Source organism: Notothenia rossii, assembly GCF_949606895.1.
Source record: "Notothenia rossii genome assembly, chromosome: 8".
Taxonomy (NCBI): domain Eukaryota; kingdom Metazoa; phylum Chordata; class Actinopteri; order Perciformes; family Nototheniidae; genus Notothenia; species Notothenia rossii.
Window position 1 is genome coordinate 34,978,467 of NC_136906.1, and position 22,200 is coordinate 35,000,666.

Consider the following 22,200-nt stretch of genomic DNA (forward strand, 5'->3'; position numbering starts at 1 on the left):
GCCGAAGACGCATGCTCTCAATAGTGAAGTCACGCTTTGGGAAGAGGTGTTTCATTTCACAGATCCACCTTGATTCTTGTTGTGCTGGCTGAAGGAAGAGGGACGGGGTAGGAAAATTCAGAGGATGAAGAAGCAGAAAAATAACTTGTTTTGTAAAACGGGCAGCACGTCAGTTTCAAGGAAAAGATGACACCGTGTTTATGCATGACATGCAAAATATCTTGAAGCCCTACAACCACAAAAAAAAAAAGGTACAAGTATATTGTGTTAAAAATATGGCAAAAAGTCGTAATATTGTATAATGTATTGTTTCATCGAAACAGTGTTAAAATCACAAACTTGCCTTTTAGAGTCGCAGTCTTTTACAAAAATTCTGTTTTGTTAAGAGCTACCAAAACATAGTAAACATCGCAATTATTCCCAAAACAAACTGGGAATGGGGACATCGATAACATATTTTAATGTTTAATTTTCTTCAGGGCCACCGTAGTGCACATTGATGAACACTTTAAAACAAATATAATGCCTACAAGTGTAAATGAGCCGGATTTTAGCTTTGAGCTAATTTCCATCTATAGTCCCGTGACATACAGCATATAAGAACATGACATTTATATATATATATATATATATATATACAGCAAAAATAAAATACATGATATGCAGAAAGAGCATGAGCAGCATACAAGCATTTACCACATGGCAGTATGTAGCAGCTATGATATATAAAGTTCAAGATAAGATAAAAGCGCTACATAAAGTGCAAGAGGAGATACCCCTGTGTTAAAGTGCATTTATTTAGCGGTGATTACACGTCTGTTTATTGCTCAACCATTCTTTAAGTTGACCTTTAAAACTATTGAGAGTGGGACAATCCCGTATCTCAGTTGGGGGGCTATTCCACAATGAGCTGCCTTTAATGGAGAGGACATTTTGTCCAAAGGTGGTCCATCTGTGGTGGACTTCACAGTCTCCTCTGGTTTCTGACCTAGTGCTGCGTCCAGTGTGTTTTCTGTGGATGAATTCCCCCAAGGGGAGGGGGGGGGGGGGGCCAGCCCATGTAAATATAATTTTTTTAAAAACACATACTTTTAAAAGACATAAAAATGTCAAAAACTCAAGAAATTGTGATTTTCAAGGATGGTACAGTGGTGGTATGACTGTGGCTTTCTGTCAAACACCTGGATAGCTCTCTTGAACAGCTGTTCTATGGGTTTCAGGTGTGTGGCACAAGCAAACGACCAGTTTGTAAAACAGTATTCAATGTGGGATAGAATCATACAGTGGAGGTATGACTTTGCAGCATTGACAGTTAAGAAAAAGGTCTAATTTGTTTAAAATGTTGCAAGTTGAATTTAATGGTATTGGATACTTTCTGGATATGTTTCTTAAAAAGTCAAGTGCGAGTTCCAATATGACAATCCCTGTACAAGATACTTGCACTGGGAGACTAGTTCTATTTCTGCTCCATTTAAAAATACATTGGATCCTTCGATTTTGATTGATCGTTTACTGAACATCGTCGTTGAGAGTTTTTTCACCAGTATAATGTCCCTCGCTGTTTGAGTCTTTTTTTTTTAAAGTTATTTTTTCATCTATCATTTTGGACCAAGCAGCAAGAGGTCAAATTTAAGAATAAGTAATAGTTTGTCACGATTTTACGGGGGATAGTCAGAGCGCAATGTCACATCTTAAAGACAGCTTGAATTGGATAAATGGTTAGTCTTCAAACATACCGTACGTTCTGCATGTTAGTATATCTGGCCAATTGGTTTAGACCCTACTGCCCTAGACGCATGCTCTCAATAGGGAAGTCACGCTTTGGGAAGAGGTGTTTCATTTCACAGATCCACCTTGATTCTTGTTGTGCTGGCTGAAGGAAGAGGGACGGGGGAGGAAAATTCAGAGGATGAAGAAGCAGAAAAATAACTTGTTTTGTAAAACGGGCAGCACGTCAGTTTTAAGGAAAAGATGACACCGTGTTTATGCATGACATGCAAAATATCTTGAAGCCCTACAACCACACAAAAAAAAGATTGTGTTAAAAATATGGCAAAAAGTCGTAATATTGTATAATGTATTGTTTCATCGAAACAGTGTTAAAATCACAAACTTGACTTTTAGAGTCGCAGTCTTTTACAAAAATTCTGTTTTGTTAAGAGCTACCAAAACATAGTAAACATCGCAATTATTCCCAAAACAAACTGGGAATGGGGACATCGATAACATATTTTAATGTTTAATTTTCTTCAGGGCCACCGTAGTGCACATTGATGAACACTTTAAAACAAATATAATGCCTACAAGTGTAAATGAGCCGGATTTTAGCTTTGAGCTAATTTCCATCTATAGTCCCGTGACATACAGCATATAAGAACATGACATTTATATATATATATATATATATATATACAGCAAAAATAAAATACATGATATGCAGAAAGAGCATGAGCAGCATACAAGCATTTACCACATGGCAGTATGTAGCAGCTATGATATATAAAGTTCAAGATAAGATAAAAGCGCTACATAAAGTGCAAGAGGAGATACCCCTGTGTTAAAGTGCATTTATTTAGCGGTGATTACACGTCTGTTTATTGCTCAACCATTCTTTAAGTTGACCTTTAAAACTATTGAGAGTGGGACAATCCCGTATCTCAGTTGGGGGGCTATTCCACAATGAGCTGCCTTTAATGGAGAGGACATTTTGTCCAAAGGTGGTCCATCTGTGGTGGACTTCACAGTCTCCTCTGGTTTCTGACCTAGTGCTGCGTCCAGTGTGTTTTCTGTGGATGAATTCCCCCAAGGGGAGGGGGGGGGGGGGGGCCAGCCCATGTAAATATAATTTTTTTAAAAACACATACTTTTAAAAGACATAAAAATGTCAAAGACTCAAGAAATTGTGATTTTCAAGGATGGTACAGTGGTGGTATGACTGTGGCTTTCTGTCAAACACCTGGATAGCTCTCTTGAACAGCTGTTCTATGGGTTTCAGGTGTGTGGCACAAGCAAACGACCAGTTTGTAAAACAGTATTCAATGTGGGATAGAATCATACAGTGGAGGTATGACTTTGCAGCATTGACAGTTAAGAAAAAGGTCTAATTTGTTTAAAATGTTGCAAGTTGAATTTAATGGTATTGGATACTTTCTGGATATGTTTCTTAAAAAGTCAAGTGCGAGTTCCAATATGACAATCCCTGTACAAGATACTTGCACTGGGAGACTAGTTCTATTTCTGCTCCATTTAAAAATACATTGGATCCTTCGATTTTGATTGATCGTTTACTGAACATCGTCGTTGAGAGTTTTTTCACCAGTATAATGTCCCTCGCTGTTTGAGTCTTTTTTTTTTAAAGTTATTTTTTCATCTATCATTTTGGACCAAGCAGCAAGAGGTCAAATTTAAGAATAAGTAATAGTTTGTCACGATTTTACGGGGGATAGTCAGAGCGCAATGTCACATCTTAAAGACAGCTTGAATTGGATAAATTGTTAGTCTTCAAACATACCGTACGTTCTGCATGTTAGTATATCTGGCCAATTGGTTTAGACCCTACTGCCCTAGACGCATGCTCTCAATAGGGAAGTCACGCTTTGGGAAGAGGTGTTTCATTTCACAGATCCACCTTGATTCTTGTTGTGCTGGCTGAAGGAAGAGGGACGGGGGAGGAAAATTCAGAGGATGAAGAAGCAGAAAAATAACTTGTTTTGTAAAACGGGCAGCACGTCAGTTTTAAGGAAAAGATGACACCGTGTTTATGCATGACATGCAAAATATCTTGAAGCCCTACAACCACACAAAAAAAAGATTGTGTTAAAAATATGGCAAAAAGTCGTAATATTGTATAATGTATTGTTTCATCGAAACAGTGTTAAAATCACAAACTTGACTTTTAGAGTCGCAGTCTTTTACAAAAATTCTGTTTTGTTAAGAGCTACCAAAAACATAGTAAACATCGCAATTATTCCCAAAACAAACTGGGAATGGGGACATCGATAACATATTTTAATGTTTAATTTTCTTCAGGGCTACCGTAGTGCACATTGATGAACACTTTAAAACAAATATAATGCTTACAAGTGTAAATGAGCCGGATTTTAGCTCTGAGCTAATTTCCATCTATAGCCCCATCACATACAGCATATAAGAACATGACATTTATATATATACATACAGTAAAAATAAATACATGATATGCAGAAAGAGCATGAGCAGCATATTCAAGGATGGTACAGTGGTGGTATGACTGTGGCTTTCTGTCAAACACCTGGATAGCTCTCTTGAACAGCTGTTCTATGGGTTTCAGGTGTGTGGCACAAGCAAACGACCAGTTTGTAAAACAGTATTCAATGTGGGATAGAATCATACAGTGGAGGTATGACTCTGCAGCATTGACAGTTAAGAAAAAGGTCTAATTTGTTTAAAATGTTGCAAGTTGAATTTCATGGTATTGGATACTTTCTGGATATGTTTCTTAAAAAGTCAAGTGCGAGTCCAATATGACACTCTCTGTTCAAGATACTTGCACTGGGAGACTAGTTCTATTTCTGCTCCATTTAAAAATACATTGGATCCTTCGATCCTTAAAACTAGAACACTGATGGCTGGTTTACGCTACAAACTTCATCACCTTTTAACAAGAGAGTAAGTATATAAAACGTTATTTTGTATATTTTACACATCAGCAGAAACAGAGAGAGATGGCAGGACACTGTGTTTTAGAGAGAACCCCTCCCCCCTGCGTCAGAAAACGGCTTGCGCGGTAATACCATCGCCCAGATGGTCCACTTTTAGTTTCCCGGACGGTGCTTGTCAGGACTCTTTTCACTTCTGGCGGCGGGGGGTTATTTCCTTCTTCTTCCTCCACATTGAGGGGTAACGGTGAAAACTCTTCTTTGATCTCGCTTTTTGTTTGCGTTTCTTTTTTTTTTGTTGCAAATATCTTGTACACCGCTGGTTTCAGAGTATTTTCTTGATGCACTACTTCTTCCGATACAATGGTTGCGTGGAGATCTCTGGAAGACACCAGAGTTAACACAGCCCAATCTGTTGAGGTCAACGTTGCTTTAACACTGTGGGGTCCATACGTTTCTCCATTCTTCAGATTGTAGAAATGCAGTTCATTCGCCATATAGTTGAATACGTATCCCCAAACATGTTCATTTTCCAGAAGCCATTTCTCTTCAAGATCTTCGACCGGAGGTGTTTGAACCCGGCACAGATACTGCATCCGTTTCTTGATTGGCGCTCCGGACGGATGGCGGTAAGTTGTCACAGGCGTCTCGCTGATTTAACCCATATCGACGCGTCTCTTGGCCATTTTTTCTTTTTGGAAAGATGACTTGATGATTGGAATCTGCACAGGGTTCTTTTTTTTTAATCTCACTCTACCCCCTCGGTCTTCTGACATCACATAATTGGGGCGGGTCCTTCTGTCACTTTTATGCATACTAATGTGATGGAAGCGGCATTTTGTTTTAATAGACTTGGGGGCGGGCCCACCTGTAACTTTTTATGCATACTAATGTGATTGAAACATTTTTTATTATAAACCATAAGGCGCAACAGTGGGGGCTTTTCACACCTGTGAATACACATCAACCCCCTCCTATCGACGGATCTCACATCTACTTGGGATATCACACCTACTTGAGATCTCACACCTCGATCAAAGGGGAGGCGGGACTTAGCTCATTTGCATAATGGGGGGAGGTGTGACCTGTCACTTTTTTATGCATACTAATGAGACGAAAGCGGGATGAATATTACTTCTGATATACTTTATTATAGTATCTAAGATATTGCTGTGTTCAAATGCTCTTCAAAACACAACTGAAAGTCCATGAAACTTGTCTTTCTGTATTTGTGAATGAAGCGCCATCTCCTGGTTAAAACCTGAAATTGAAAATCTGGCAACGCCCTCTTGGAAAATAGTGGGAGGGCTTAACATTCCTCTATACTGGTTTTAGGCAGGTCGTAGGCAGGAAGCTGTAAACTGGAGTCTGAAATGAAGTGCTACATCTGTAATACATGCGGTGTATTTTGCATATCTCTCAGTAGCCAATGATCTGTGAGTCTGTTAGACATAAACTCCGTAATAAATGTAGTCTACATTTCATAAGAAATGTAAAATCTGTGAGCATTTTAAATCGCACTTGAACGAAATGCTTATATAATCTGTAGTTGTATTTGTATTGTTGATTTAATGTGTGAACAAGGCGATATAGGTTTGAAGGTTAAGCTGTCATTATTAGGCTATACTTTGTTATATACTGTTGGAGTGGTAAGCAGGCCTATTGTTTTGGGATATTTGGAGAGTTAGGTGGTCCGTGGGTGTTTTTGTATTGGTTAAGTGGTCCTTGGTATGAAAAAGTTTGAGAAACACTCCCCTAGAGCAGTGGTTCCCAACCTGGGGGGCGCGCCCCCCCTTGGGGGGGGGGGGGCGCCAAAGATCACAGGGAGGGCGCCAGGCCTCAGATGATTTGAGGCCAAATATCATATTTACACTTTTTTTTTTGTACATATAATTGTAAGGCAATACATGATTGGCACTAAAAGCCTTGTCTCTACATTACAATAAAATATAAAAAATAATTGACTAATTAATTTTAATAAAAATGCAAGTTAGTATTAAAGGCATAAAAAGACAGAAATGTATAATTCTTTCTTTAATAGAAATGTTTCTTCTGTCCATAAAGTGTCCAAACCAGGCTTGTCTGGATAAGCGCATTTTTAAAACATAGTCATTGCCCATGCCGGTTTCAGTTGGATTATTTGTCACAGTTGCTCCAATTAGATCGGTCTCCTCCATTTTGTAGATTATTTACGACTTTTGAATCCACATAAACACATCGGCAAAATCCGGTTTATACCCAGGCGGCAAAGTCATTTTACAGACATGGAATGTTGTAAAAGGTTGTCCACCAGAAATGATATCTAGGAACTTCAAGGATCACAACCCGGGTGGACAACCCGGTCAACTAGCTACTGTAAAAACTACAGTGAGGGTCCAAACAATTCTGTCTGGATCAGATGCCATCATTCTCTTTCTGATTGAATATCTCTTTGACAGTTCATGGTAAAGACAAACTGAGCCAACCAATTGAAAGAGCAGAACATAAGCTTTCAGATGATGCCTTGGTTAAGCCTGTTCTCAATAAGGCCATTACATGAAACTGTGCCTTTTTTGTCTCTCCAAAGCGAAATCCATTTCAAGCAATGCACTTGTGGTCCTCTGGATTGTTTGATGTGTTCAAAATGGGTAAATATACTTAAAAGACTATTTCTATATAACATATTGAAGGGTTCACATTAGTATACACACGGTTTGCTGCCGATGCTAAGTTGAATTGATTCAATGTTTACAGATTTTTCCAACCTGATCTCACCAGAATGCGTGAGTCCTCCACGACTCCTTAACACCGCATTGCGTGGTGGAGTCATGGAATCTTTTATATTTGCGTGTCGGTACCACGCAAACAACCCCAATGTAAAGTGAATGAGGCTCCTTTGTCGTGGTGCACACACGCATTTCTACAACGTACTGCAGTGAACTTTTTATTCTATATAACGTTTTAAAAATCTACTTTATAGCTTGTAGTAACTCACGAGAGGCTTCTTTTATTTTATTTGTATTCATAATAATTTTTATTTTTCGTCAGAATGTATTATGGTGCATTATTTACCAATGTTTGTTCTCAAAAAACGGTGCATTTTTATTAGATTAGTTATTTTTTAAGGAAGGCCAGAGCTTCAGCTGTCTCAAATAGATTGTTCCCTTTAGTTTACGTTATTTTTAAGACAATTACATTAATATTTGATCATTAATAGTAATAATAATCATTTTTTTTATAACGAGAAGAAGATGCCGTCGTTACCACGGCAACGTTATGTCGCGCTTGACGGCAGTGACGTAGCCACGTGACGTTGCCCACGATCACGTCACTTTCATTCATTTCATCTCACAACGGACTACAGTAAGTATCTAAAATCAAGGGGAGTTTATTTCTTTAAAACACGAAATGATATTGCTTTTATTTATTCCACTGTAGCACAGTCTCTATAGCGTTTCATTCCTGGATATTATGTTAAGTTTTGTAGTGTGTTTAGCTTTTACAATAGGCTACGCGTAAGCTAGCGGCCACGTTCAGCTAGCCTCCGGCTTTCCGGTCAAAGTTTGTAGCTGGATAGCATTTATAGTTTATACAGCTAAATGACATTAGCTGTCCCCGGCACAGTTGGATAGTGGAGGTGCCTGCTAGAAAAATATGTTTAAATGCTTGTATTTGCTCATGTGTTGTAAAGACAGCTTTCAACACAGAGTTGTAATAGTGGAATCGGCGATGGAGTGGAACAGAAATGTGGACCTGGAGTTTTTCCAGAGGATTTGACTGGCCAGTGGGGACATTGGGATTGTTACATTGTACAATAGAGAGGCGAAGTCCCTCCCCTTCCGGGAGCCTCCATGGGACCCCGGAAGCGGAAAATTATACATAGAAGTCAATGGAGAGAGAAAAGTTATCTTTTGATCCCGTTTGAATTGTGCCACGAATGACACATATGATGTTTGTCAATCTTAAACAATCATTTCCATGCAAAAAAAGTCACAGTTTGTCGTAAAACTGCTGAAATATAAGACTATGAATAATACGCAACTAGAAAGACTACAAATCCCAAATGCATTCTGGGTCGCGTAAGTGATGTCATAGGCGATAATGCTCCAAGACTGGTTGTGACTCGCAAAGCAAAGAGGAAGAAGAAGACTGATTTATTCCCTCCAATAAATATAAGAGATTGCTCCAATAAATTCACTTTTACAAGATGCCTGTGTGCTTTGTACGAGGTTGTAATCACAAAAGAGATCATACCACTTGCTCGTTCTATCGCTTCCCGTCTGATGAAAGGACCAGGAGTCGTTGGACCAAACATATCAGGTAATATACATGTTTTGCATGGAACATAGTCAAGTTAGCTACCTAGCTAGTAGCGAGCATGTTAGTTAGCATTATATTACATTACTTAGCCTTGTCATTTGTATTAGCCTTAACACGAAGTAAACCGAAATGTTAAACAGTAAGAGTATTCATGATGGTAAGTATTTTGTGAAACATTTGAAGAGTAGCCTATCGCCCCCTCCACCAGGTGCTAAGGGGGCGGGAGGTAGGCTAACCCCACATGAGTATCAGCGATCTTTTCTACTTAATGCTATCTGCACAAATGGTTAACATTGACCATTAAAAGATCAGGCAGTTCAGGGAGAGTCGAAGGAAGGAAGGCAGGCAGCTTTGCATGACATTCTTCTGGACGTGTTTCATTGTGATGATAGTGAGAGTGAGTCAATCTGTTTGTTGGAAAGACAGTAGTTGAGTGATTACTGAGGGAAAATTATTAAAAGAGATAATTATTCAGTGTTGTTACTTTAAAGTGTTGTTACTGACCTTTTTCTCTTTTATTTTCTTTACCTCACCTGTAACTGCTGAGACCCTGAGGAACATGCACACTGACCTGCTCTGGCAACCTGATTTCCACTGTACGTAATAGTATTTGGTTATGGTATATTATTTATATACATCATAGGCACAAAATACCCCTCAGAGACACACATGTATTGAGTGGGATATTTTGCATTGGTCATGTGAAATCATCTTTACATACTAGAAAACTGTAGGAGCGGCAACTTGTTTTGAAATTGAATTTTTAATATCCGATAATAAAGTTGATCTGTTTTCTTTATTCTTCTCTCTTCCCAGCTCCATCCATCACCATTCTCTGTTCCTGCAGGTCCTGCTTGCTAATCAATGCTCATATGTTTTGTACACAATTACAAATAAAGTTAATGTACTGTATGACATGAAGCTGTGCTTCATTCTGAGTCAATAATAAATTCATTCTGCCTTCAGCTGCAAAATTATTGTGGACTGCACTGACATCCATGTAGCTGCCCCCCAGTAAGATGAACCAAGCAAAGTTGACATACTCAACATACAGCTGTACTCTTAAGTTTACATGAAGAATTTGTGAAATATTGGTAATAACAGGTTTAAATGATTATTAGTAATTAATTATATAATTTTCTCATCGTAGATGAGCAGACAGGGAGCAGATGAGAAAAGCAGAATATGCAGCTGCCATTTTCCACATGGAAAAGAGAAAGGGCCAAGTGTATTTGAGTGGACAAAAGAGAAATCCCAAATACGAAAAATAAAATTATACAATTTACAGATATGTATACAAATAAATATATATCCTATATACACTATCATGTATAATGATGGTGTATGATGTAGAAGGAAGTGTGGTAGATAACAAGTAAATATAGAGTTACATACAGATCCATGTTACAGCAAAAGATGGAATAACTAAGAAGCACGCAGTATAATAATAATTACACGCAACAATTAAATAACTGCTCAGCATCTCCACCACAATCCCAATCTGCTGTGTCCTGTTTTCCTCCCCTCTGCATAACACCCCATCACACATACGAAACACAACGCAGAGTCCGAGGGTGTTAAGAGTGTTTATTTAAATGTCCTCCTCTCTACTGGCCAACACAGGGAGCATATGCTGGGTGTAGAATTGTTCCAGGAGGAGGAGATTTCCATGCCATGCAGGGTCTTTGGGGATGGGGAGGATGATCCCCTCCTTCGTGGTCCACAGTAGCAGAGACTCCGGTCTGTGATGTGCAGCTGTTATATAATATACAATACATTTTTTTGAAAAAGATTTGATCAAAAAATAAAGATTTGGTCAGGATCTAGAGTCAGTGTGTAGTTTATTAATTAATCAATGCTCTCTACATTAGGAAAACACATACCAGTGTACCAGAGGGAGTCACACACAGCTGTGCCTAGATAACCAAACAAATTGACAACAGGGATGCAAACTCATGAGGTATGAAAAAGGTGACAAGGATCCGAGCCCCCTGACCCCACAGAATATCGGCTTTAAAATTAGGAATAACAGGATTTTAGCAGTCAGAACAACTAAAGCAGCAGTGTTAATAATAACAGAAACGCCATAGAGTCACATCTAATAGAAATATATAAAAAGCATTTATTTTAATTGTGTAGCAGCCAGTTTATAATTTTGGCAGCACTGTTGAGCATTTTGAAAATGTATTTTCATGCCTCTGTGCAAGGCTTAGTCTTTCTATCTTTATAGCCACTGGTGTAAAGTAACCAAGTTCATAAACTCAACAAGTACTATAGTTGGGCACAATTTTGAGATACTTGTACTTTACTTAAGTATTTCAATGTTTTGCTACTTTGTACTTCTACTCCACTACAGTTCAGAGGTAAATGGTGTACTTTTACTCCACTACATGTATGTAATACCTTTAGTTACTTTACAGATGTGGATGAATGATGTGAAATATAATCAAGTGTTAAATCAGACTTTAGTTCCACCTGGAGTAAATCCACCAGCTACCCTGCCTGCAGTATACAAAGTCATTCAAACTAGCTGCACCTTTACCAGCTTTGATAACACTTTAATGATCAGTCATTATAAAACATATCATATTATTCTGAAATGGACCAATCTGCAAAATGACTACTTTTACTGTCGCTACTTTCACTATATTTTGATAATAATAATTTTCTACTTTTACTTGAGGAACATTTGGAATGCAGGACTTTTACTGTAACAGAGTATTCCTACACTCTGGTACTTCTACTTTTACTCAAGTACAAGAACTGAGTACTTCTACTTTTAATCAATTTCAAGATATATACTTATACCACCTCTGTTTATAGCCTATGAAAAAAACGATTAGAAAACGAAGGCTAAAGCTAACGTTAGCAGATAGTGACAATGTATGCTAGTTAGCTAGCTCAACGATAATATTGCGACGGGGAAAAAAAACTTTTCAGTGCATATCACGCTCTGCCGCTCCGACAGGGAGCTCTACTCTGAACACCTGAACGGCCCGTTCTAACAGCTGTTCACCAGCGGTCCAGTCTGTGCCACAGCGACTCCGGACGCACAGTTAATATTAACGAACGCACCGTAGGTAATGTAGCTGCTGAAGCTAGACCATCATCGCCGAGCAGCAGAGGCTTATTATACATCATGAGCAGAGCCGACAGGCAGGAAGACTCGAGCACACAGCTCGCGCTTCATTATAATATATAAAAAAAAGCTCGCGGCCGAACATTAATCCGGGTCCCAGACCCCCTCCCATACCCCAAAAATATTTTTATTGCAGATCTACAGGAATCATAAAAACGACCTATTTTGGATTCAAAACGGAGAATTTCGCCGAAAGGTGACAAGTTTGCATCCCTGGACAAGATAACCAAAATCCTTGAATCTACACACAGCAAATAAACTCAAATGACACAACGAGATGTAAAAAGGAGATCACACATATAGTCGATATAGAACTGGCCGCTTCAATCTGAAGAGCAACTAAAACAAAACACGGGAGTGTATCTTGTTCTTGTGAACACTAATGTTATCCACAGCATACACAGACACCACAAAGTTCTTAAGGAGAAAACTAGTTGCTAAAACAAAACACGTTAGTGTACCTTGTTAGCTAGCTGACATTAACCTTAGACATTGCACTCATATTACTCACTGAAACCTTGTAAAGCCGGTCCCGCATGCTGGCTCTTACAGAACCGCTCCCTTTCGTGTATGTACAGCTCTCAACATGCCCAGACTTGTAGTGATTTTCACCTCTTTTTATACTTTTTCGACTCATTCTGAAAGAAACAGGTGAAATTTACTAACGTGACAGCCATCTTTGTGATGGTGACGCGTATTGTGCGAGACCAGAGACCTGTTGTTCACTGAGCGGTTTCACACAAAAAAAATTGTAACTTCACAGTTTTACGACACATTTTTATTTTTTTGACTTGCAAAATGTTCTTTTAATTTGACAAACATCATATGTGTCATTCGTGGCACAATTCAAACGGGATCGAAAGATGACTTTTCTCTCTCCATTGACGTCAATGTATAATTTTCCGCTTCCGGGGTCCCATGGGTCGGAAGTAGATGGGCGGGACTTCGCCTCTCTATTAAAATATATAGTAGAAGATATAAGATATATAAATTATACTAAATTATTATTGCATAATAGAGTAATGCACAGATTAATTATTATTGCACTCTCTTCATTTTGTGTATTGTTGGTATATTGTGTCTGTATTGTTTGTATGCCATGTCCCTCATAATATAACAATATGCACAGTATAAATTATACTAAATTATTATTGCATAATAGAGTAAAGCACAGATGTTACTGTTATTCTAAATAATCCTAATCATGTTTTTATTTTTCCTGTTTTACAGCTTCTTTACAACTCTATATCACCAACACACACATATCCACACACACACACATAAAACCAAAGGCACTTTTAAGAGCCACTCTCTCTCTCACTGTCTCTCTTTCTATCACTCTCTCACTTTCTCTTTCAATCACTCTCTCACCTTCTCTTTTTCAATCACTCTCTCTCACTTTCTCTTTTAATCACTCACTCTCTCTTTGTATGCCATGTCCCTCAACCGTGAAGTGAGGGTCTTTGAGGATCCCAATGAGGCCAGGATGCACATGGCAGCATTGATAAGCGAGGCTCTTGTCCATGAGGCCAGGGTGAGGCTTTTCATGATAAGCAAATACCCAAGTCTGTAATATAATCATTGCTATTGCTTTTTATTGATGTCATGTAAAGGGTCCGTTAGACCTTTTTATGCAACCGTTAAATAATTGCTCAAATATAAGAGCTGCTGTCTTATGTTGTATTACAACTTTGTTGTTGATCTCAACCTCTGAAAAAATATAGGCTACTGAAACCCCTGCCATCCCTCCGAAAAAGAAAAGAAAAAGCAGGAAGAGACCCCTTTCTAATCCAGTGGTCACACGCAGACGTGAGAGACAATGGGAAACTCAACGCTCCGCATCAGGTTTGTTCTTTACTATATCATGATTTCTAAATCTAAGAATAAAGATAATTCATAACAAAGTTATTTTGGTGTACACAGTAAGAAATTATGTAATGTAAAGATACCTCTTGACAAATCTGTTGCAATGTTTAAAACATTTTCAAATTAAATCAAGATATTGTAAGAGCCTGTGACTGATAATCCTTGCTTGTGTTGTATTTTTGAACTTGTGTACCTCGATTTGGATAAAAGTATGGCAAATGTAAATTGTCATTGTGATGCTGTGGTAATATGTTGAGTTTCATTACCTGCAGTCCTTACAGAGCATTTTCATATTACAATTAATTGGTGTAATTTTAGATTGATTGAAGGGTTAAGCAAAAATGAGTGTCTCTGCAGCTTCACAAGCCAGAAGAGACGATCCTGTGCATGAGGAAGGCCTTCAGCTAGAACATCAAGAGTTTGGTAGTCTTGGTGAGTATATTGATTATAACAGCAGTTGACTGGCACTACAGTTTTTCCCAATGTTTCCATTTTTATACTCATCTAGTTAATCATAATAAAGTATTGAGTGTTGACTGTTTCATGACAAGTGAATGCATATTTGGTATAAGTATCACTTGCTAATATTGCTTTGGATGCATATAATGATTCATAGCATGTTGCTATTATTAGTCCGCATGTATTTTTCCAACTCAAAAGTGTTTCAGTATACTACCTTAATATCCATCATACCAGTTTTAGGGTGTCTTAACAGCTGTTTTATTTTTTAGAAACACATCTCCAAGAGTTAAGGGACACCCTAACTGCAGTCCAGGTTCTGGGGGCAACAGACGGAACAGTTTCTGCCTGGGCACAAAGGCAGCTTCTCACAGATGTGAGAATGAAAACTGCTAGGCCAATGCTTTTTAATGCAAAACTTTCAGCTGAGAGAATAGCCATTCAGAAGTGCCACAGATGCTGTGCAGAAGAAGCGGCTATTAGGTGCCTGGACTGTGTTCCACTGGACATGGAGTTCCTCTGTGCAACCTGTGACATTGAGGCCCACAAGAGGAATGTCTTCCATGACAGAGAGGCTGTGTTCAATGGATTTCTGGAGCCCATTCCCCCTACAACTGCTGTGGTGGTGGATGAAAATGGCCAGCCTCAGTTTTGTGAACAAAGTATGTAAAGATTAACATTACATTACAATGTCCCATTATAGTGTAGTTCCCAAAATTAAGTGTGAATGGGAAGTGTACATAGCTGATTGAAAAAAGTATGATTGGTTTTGACTAGGGCTGCAAGATATGTGGAAATTATGCAAAATGTTATTGAATATCTTGATAATCTGGAGAATTAAGGAAAAACTGTAAATACACCCTTCCTAACTTATTTTTCTATATTGCAGTATGTCAACTGCCTGTTCCTACTCCAAGGTCAATCTGTGAATGCTCTGATGACGTCACAGTTACTCCTTGGAAGCATATTTCTGTGGTCACCATCAACGGTATGTTGTTCTGAAAGCCCTTCTTTTTGTACAAGTAGTATTGTACAGCAGAGTTTTACCACTTTGTGCAACGCAAAGATTTTTATCACCTGGTCATTTTCAGACAACACCCAAATGCCATGTCAAATAGCTAATATATCATATATGCACATCTATGTATAAAATACAATATGTTAAGGCAAACTCACAGTTTGATTACCGAAATACCTTTACTTTGTCCATTTGTTCACAGGACGATACAATGTCTGCTTGCCTCGGAAATCCTGTCCATCCTGCTCTGCAGAATGGACTCCTGAGGTTAAAGACCTGCTTTTGTATCGGTACTGGCCAGCTAGCACCAGCTGCCAGACGCTTTACAAATATGATGTGTTCACCTCATTCGAGCACATGAAGGTGACAGCACCAGCCATGTCCAGGCAGGCATTTCTGAAAATGTTGGAGCACAGATCTGTTCAAGCTGGACGGGTAAATCTGCCTGAATCACACGGAAACATACAAAAAACAATATCATATTACTGTATACCATATCATTAATTGTTGGCATTGCTTTCAAAACAATTACTAATCCACTTTTTTTAAATCAATATACAGAAAGGTAGTATCTGTGCTTATAAATTTCAGCGAAGCTTCTTCGAGTTTTGCTTCTGTCAGTACAAACAAGAGGATATGTGCCAGGTCCATCACTTTGTTTGTCCAGCATGTTCTCCAGACATGTTGGCTGTCTGCTGTGATGGAAACCGCAAGCATTACCGCTTTTCCAAGTCAAAAGGGTAGGTATGGTATTAATGAAAATGATAACGAACACACCGCAAATACAAATAGTAGCCCTTGGGGTTGTGTTTGAGTAGCCATAACAGAAATTAAAACAAATCATAGTAATGTAGTGCTTTGTGATTTTTATTATTGACTTGTATGTTAACTTATCATGGACAGGACCGAGGAGCCGCCAATCTATGAGGGCTTGTTCCTGGCCAAGGATGAGGAAGTCGCAACATTTGTTGACCTTGTCAGAGGCAACATGAAAAGTGTACGTTTTTTTTCTTATTAAGATAGTTGCAGTTACACCTGTGGTGTTCTTTTTTATATATGTCAAAACTTGTGTGTAATAAACTGACTTTATAGGGAAATGACAGTGCCGTCTGTGGTACTGCCAAATTCACCGCTGGCAGAGGGATGTCAAAAAAGTCTGGTGCCCAGATAGACGAGGAGGGCATTCAAGTGGCAGTTTGGAGGTATGTATTTGTAAGTGTGTCTGTGTGTGTATATGTGTTTGGTTCTTGAGTCCTGTCTCATTATTTCAGTTTTAATAGCAATCAAAGTCTAAGTCTTTGTAAGAATTGGAAGCATTAAACACTTTTGATGGTGAAGCGGAATTTATCCATCATTTGTAGCATCCAAGTGTTTTTTTTTGTTATAGCCACCTAGATGACAGAGATGAGTGCTTAAGCCAGGCCTTGCTGTGTCAGTTTATTATTAACAACTAGATTTTCTTCTGATTAATCAGACATGGGTTTCTCTTACGAGGACTGAACCACTTCCGTGGAGAAATATACGCTTACCCAATGTTTCTCCAAAAAGAGATGTCGAAGAAGGCAAATGTTGACTTCTTCTGTATGGATGTAACATGCAGGTAATCCTCACTGTCATATTGCACATCCACAACAATGTTTAAAATGGCCTATGCCTCAGCAGTCATTTTAGATGATATTGATATTGTCACAAAATGCTGCTCCTGCTTCTTAGGTACTGGCCATACCTTAACAAAATAGCCGAGGGATTACCGGAGCTTCTGCCGTTGACCGAAATGAGGCCATTTCTTAGCGTGATGCATGCTAAAGCCCATACAGCAACATGCGAGGTACATAACATCTTTAATGCAAAGGATTTTTAAATGTTGTGCATGGCATGCTTTATTGGATATCAAACACTTCTAAGGAAATGCTACATAATACTACTTGCGCTGTGTTGCAGGTGAGATGGGGTGGCAGAAGTCAGGACGGAGCAGGAAACACAGTGGGAGAGGAAGTAGAGCAGGTATGTTATTAATGGCATTATTGTAACTGTATGGTTGAAGAAGTCTTAATAGAAAGCAGTACAAATATGTATGTGTCATCTCAGTGACAAGCCTGTTGATTAGTTGAAAGCATATCTTTTATGTCTGAGTTAAAATGAAAGATAGGCAGTTCATATGTTCAGCAACACTACATGCATGCATATTGTAGGAAGTCAGTACACAAGTTTTCTCTTAAACCATCCAGTTCAAGATCTATGATGTGTAGGTGATATTGTTATGTGATGGTAAACGAACATTAATTGTAACATTCATTATAGGTGAACAGCTTTCTCTCCAGGGCAGCTCTGGTCACAAAATACATGACAAAAGCAGGTTGGTATTAACACTACACACTGTGTGATAAGGCAGCCCTGATAAGTATTTTACAGAGAGTTCCCTCCTTAAAAACATTATTGGTGTATTACTTTACTGTAATTACCAGTTCAACAACCTTTTAACGATTGGGTTTAGTCATGTCTATCAGGTTTCTCACTCAGTATTGCCTTTTTGATGTGAATACTTACTTTTTTGTTTGTGGATATATTATTTGTTGTCTTTTTTAGGAAGAGGGAACATGCTCACTCAACAGGCCATGGGTTGGAAGAGAAGGAAGAGGGACAACCTTCATCAAGTTTTAGCCCACAGATATGTCAAAGTAAGGGCAAATTACAATTGTCTTCTCATCTGACATTACATATTTATGAAGGATGTCTGCAATGTAACCTCATAGCTATATACATGATGTTCTCCCTTATCCACACTTCCTCTTGCAAGTCAGATGGTGTCATGTAATGTTTCAACTGTTCTTCTGAAGGTCTTGTACTGAAAACTGGTGTTCTTTGCATTATGGTGTTGCATGGTGCTTTTGGTGATGGTGATTTTCTTTTTTTTGTAAAGATCACAGAGAAGGCAAAGGTGGAAGCTGCCAGCTTCAGCGACTTCAAAAAGGAGCACAACCTTGATCAGGAGACCATACAGCAGTGGGTGTATGATGTCAGGCAATGGGCGGTCACAGGTAAGACATACCAAAGGTTTTCCATATATACATCTGTTCATTACTGTAAGTTAAGACACACAATATAAGTTGGCCATATGTTGAAACTGAGACTGTCACTGATTGTATCTCTTCTCCAATTGTTTTTTTGCAACTATTTAGAGAGAGTCTACGCCCCAGGGTGTACTGAAGGACTGAGGGTGGATATTGAGAACATCACCCTCACTCTTTTGCGCAGTAAGCAAGATCTGTATCGTTAGCATGGTTTGTTGTCAAACGTAGTTATTGAAATTACCTTTCGAAAACAACAAAAACATTCTGGCACCATGACACAGTTTTGTTTCCGTTTCACTTTGCAGACAGCAACCAGACAAGGCAAAGGAAGAGGAAGAGAATGAGAGAGCTGAAGAAGAAGCTTCGCGAAAAAGTTGTGCAATACAACACAGGAGTGCAGGAAGAACAGATCGACGAGGAGTTGGCTTGCAGTCTGACAGAGGGCTACATCCTGCCATGGGAGAGGCATGCAAATGGTAGGATAATTGCTAGTTTGGCTTGTTGTTTTTTTAGTCTATACCAAAATATGAAAGAACCAATGCTATCGCTACAAAGATTCGTGTCTCAGAAATGAAAATCATTCTGTAATAATATAATATATGAATAAATATTCCTTGTCCACTACTCCATTCCTTTCCTCAACCTAAAGGCAACACCTTCAGGTTGAAGAGGTCTGTCTTTGACCAGGTAATGCTGGTCAGACGTTTGGAGGAGGAGCAGAGCATCCTGGTGAAAGAGATGTCGCAGCACATCATGTTCCTTCTGAAGGAAGTGCAAGAAGTGGAAGCACTCAGAGGACAGACTTTGGAGGGCATCAAAACCAGCAGTATGTCTGAGATCTTAACATTTGAATATTTTCATCACCTCTTCAACACATTGCTTGTCTTACATAAGTAGAACACATCTGTCACTGTGTCAGGCTGAAGTGAAATAGTAAATTACTGAAACTATTCATTATCAAGATCATAATCGATTATTTTCTGTCTATTGACTATTTGTTAAGCACTATATAAGCATTAATCAACATGTCCCATTTGGCACCCGATATATAGTAACATCCTTCAGTTTAACATGGATTTACCTATTTTGTAGTGTTTTTACATATGCAGCATTGTACAATGCAAAGAGATTTGCAATTGTCATGGTTTGTTTACATTCAGCCCTTTTTCTGTGTGATTATTCCTCGACAGATTTCGGTGACCTGACAGAGGATGCTGCACATGGGCTCAAGAGTGTCCTCAGTCGGAGGTGGCACTTCCTCAAAAGCCAACACAAACAGGCTGTACATGCGTACAGCGGTGTAGCCGCTTTGGAATGCCATGATCTTCAATTACAGCAGGACATTGAGGAGTCGGATGGCAATGGCTACACTAGCCCTGAGTCTGAGGAAGAAGACCTGTAAAGGTTTCTGCCAAGCAACACAGAGGCACTGGAGAGCTCTTTCACAAGCGACGTGTCACGTCCACATGCTGGTGCACGCCATAATAATGACAAAACACATTTAAAACACACTTAAAGACATACAAAATAAAGACAGAATGCAGCGGCTCGTCTGGTCTTCAACCTTCCAAATTCTCCCACACCACACCGCTCCTCCGCTCCCTTCACTGGCTTCCAGTAACTGCCAGAATCCACTTCAAGACAATGGTACTTGCGTACCATGCTGCGAATGGATCTGGCCCTTCCTACATCCAGGACATGGTTAAACCGTACACCCCAGCATGTGCACTCCGCTCTGCATCGGCCAAACAGCTCGCTGCACCCGCACTGCGAGGGGGACCCAAGTTCCCATCAGCAAAAACACGTGGGTTTGCTATCCTGGCTCCAAAATGGTGGAATGAGCTCCCCATTGAAATCAGGGCAGCAGAAAGCTTACACATCTTCCGGCGTAGACTGAAAACTCATCTCTTTAGACTCCACTTCGAGCGATTGAATTATTAACAAATAATTACAAACAAAGAATTACTAAGAAATACTAACAAAGTACTAATAACAAAGCACTTATATACTAACAAAGGGCTGGCTTATCTAAAGCCAGTTGAGTAGCACTTGAAATGTTTGGCTCTATGAAACCTGATGTACTTATATGATTCTGTTTTCTTCAAGTTTGTATCTTCCTGGTCGAATGCACTTATTGTAAGTCGCTTTGGATAAAAGCGTCAGCTAAATGCAATGTAATGTAATGTAACATTATAAAACACTATATATGAGACCGATATGAAACTATGCACTTGTTTCGCTCGAGTTCATAGTAATGTGAAAATGTGTTTATATTTTGTACTTCCGTTTATTTAAAGCGCTTTGACTTGATGATGTGTATGAAAATAAATTGCCTTGCCTTTATATTTAACTGCCTCTTATTACTCAAACAAATGCTATACAATGGTTTTTTACTCGTCACTGCATTTTGTCATTCGTTGATTATGAACTATTAATGTGAATACATTGTAAATAGAGTCCGTACAATAACATAATCCTTTATTAGTAACATGTGCATAATGCAGGGTAAATACCAACACATTCTCACTCCCAACTCGTACTTCTAATGTTGTATTATTTTCTAAACCACACAGTGTTATTTAGTCAACAATAAGACACAATTATCCTTGTGTTTATTTGTTTGATTGTATAATGTCGGACATTTGGAGTCCGTCAGGACCGAGGGTCGGAGCAGCTCATAGAAGTTGCTTTAGAGAATTTTACACCCGGAAGTAAGTATTCTCTCCGCTATGTTTGACAACCCCTGTGATTAGTCCTCAAGCTGTGATTGGATGTTGGAATGCGCCGAGAGTTACGCCCGTTACGCCGAGTGTCAAACAGCACTTTGAAATGGGATGGAACCACGGCAGACTATCCAAAACTGGACTCGGACGGGTCCACCCTCCCCTCCCCCACCCCGTCCCCAAAACTACACATGCTGGCTATTGTGTGTTTTGCAACATGTTCTATGGCACGTCTCTACTGGGAATTGTAGTTTTATAAGACGTTTTCGTATTTCCCATAATTAGAAGTTGCCAGTATTAAACTGTGTACATCCCTGGAGGTTTAAGGGATAGGAAACACTCAAATTTAAAACATATAATTAATACATGTTTGAAAATTGCTTGTGTCCATAATGGGCATCATTAATATATACCCACATGACAGCTAAGTTCAGAAGAGCTTTATTTAACAGCTGGTCTTATGTCTGTGACCCCTCCTGTTGTTAATTCATAAGCCTGAAACATGCACTTGTCAAGGTTCAGAGGCACATTTAGCAAATATGGCAGTAGCCATCGATCATCTTAAGATAAGATATACTTTATTGATCCCAAGTTGGACATTTTTTCGTTACAGCAGCATGTGTAACAGTTGTAAATATGCGGTGGTGTTTATTTGTAAATAATTTAGTATAATCACACAAATTCTGTGTTTTATATTTAATAATTCTCTGTTCCTCATTTATTGAATGTTCAATGTTTAACAAGGTCAGAAAGGAAAAAGGTCGGAGATGAAAAACTTGGGTCGCAGGTTCCTACTATCATAGCTTTGTCTGCCACAAAAAAGTAAAAAAAGTAACCACTTTCATTCAACTAGGCCAGTAGGTAAGGGCTTTCCACTGGATAATAACTGCAGCGATGTATATGTTTTAGCTGAATACACGTTTAACCCTAATTGATGCAGTTAGTCACTTCTTTAATGTTTGTTCTTTCTGATGTAAAGTCAAGGTTG

General features: G+C 38.9%; 2 protein-coding genes across 10 annotated transcripts in view; one reads left to right on the top strand and one right to left on the bottom strand.

Moving 5' to 3' along the window:
* LOC307014197 (uncharacterized protein) overlaps nt 1–22,200 on the bottom strand; it is a 107,687-nt gene that overhangs the window by 75,624 nt on the left and 9,863 nt on the right. The gene's annotated exons all lie outside the window — the stretch shown is intronic.
* Nucleotides 10,727–20,811, top strand: LOC307014656 (uncharacterized protein). Of its 2 annotated transcripts, XM_079642716.1 has the most exons (20): nt 10,727–12,016; nt 13,306–13,609; nt 13,800–13,920; nt 14,299–14,373; nt 14,673–15,062; nt 15,290–15,388; nt 15,621–15,853; nt 15,980–16,158; nt 16,322–16,415; nt 16,511–16,620; nt 16,893–17,018; nt 17,132–17,246; nt 17,360–17,422; nt 17,720–17,774; nt 18,005–18,096; nt 18,339–18,456; nt 18,598–18,672; nt 18,795–18,965; nt 19,139–19,315; nt 19,680–20,811. In XM_079642716.1, exons 2-20 carry the CDS (start codon nt 13,511–13,513, stop codon nt 19,889–19,891), a joined length of 2,604 nt encoding a protein of 867 aa, XP_079498842.1. In that variant the 5' UTR covers nt 10,727–12,016; nt 13,306–13,510; the 3' UTR covers nt 19,892–20,811. The 2 variants fall into 2 exon arrangements, with proteins under 2 accessions (XP_079498842.1, XP_079498843.1); XM_079642717.1 differs by lacking the exon at nt 10,727–12,016 and having other exon boundaries at nt 13,308–13,609; nt 16,064–16,158; nt 19,680–20,810.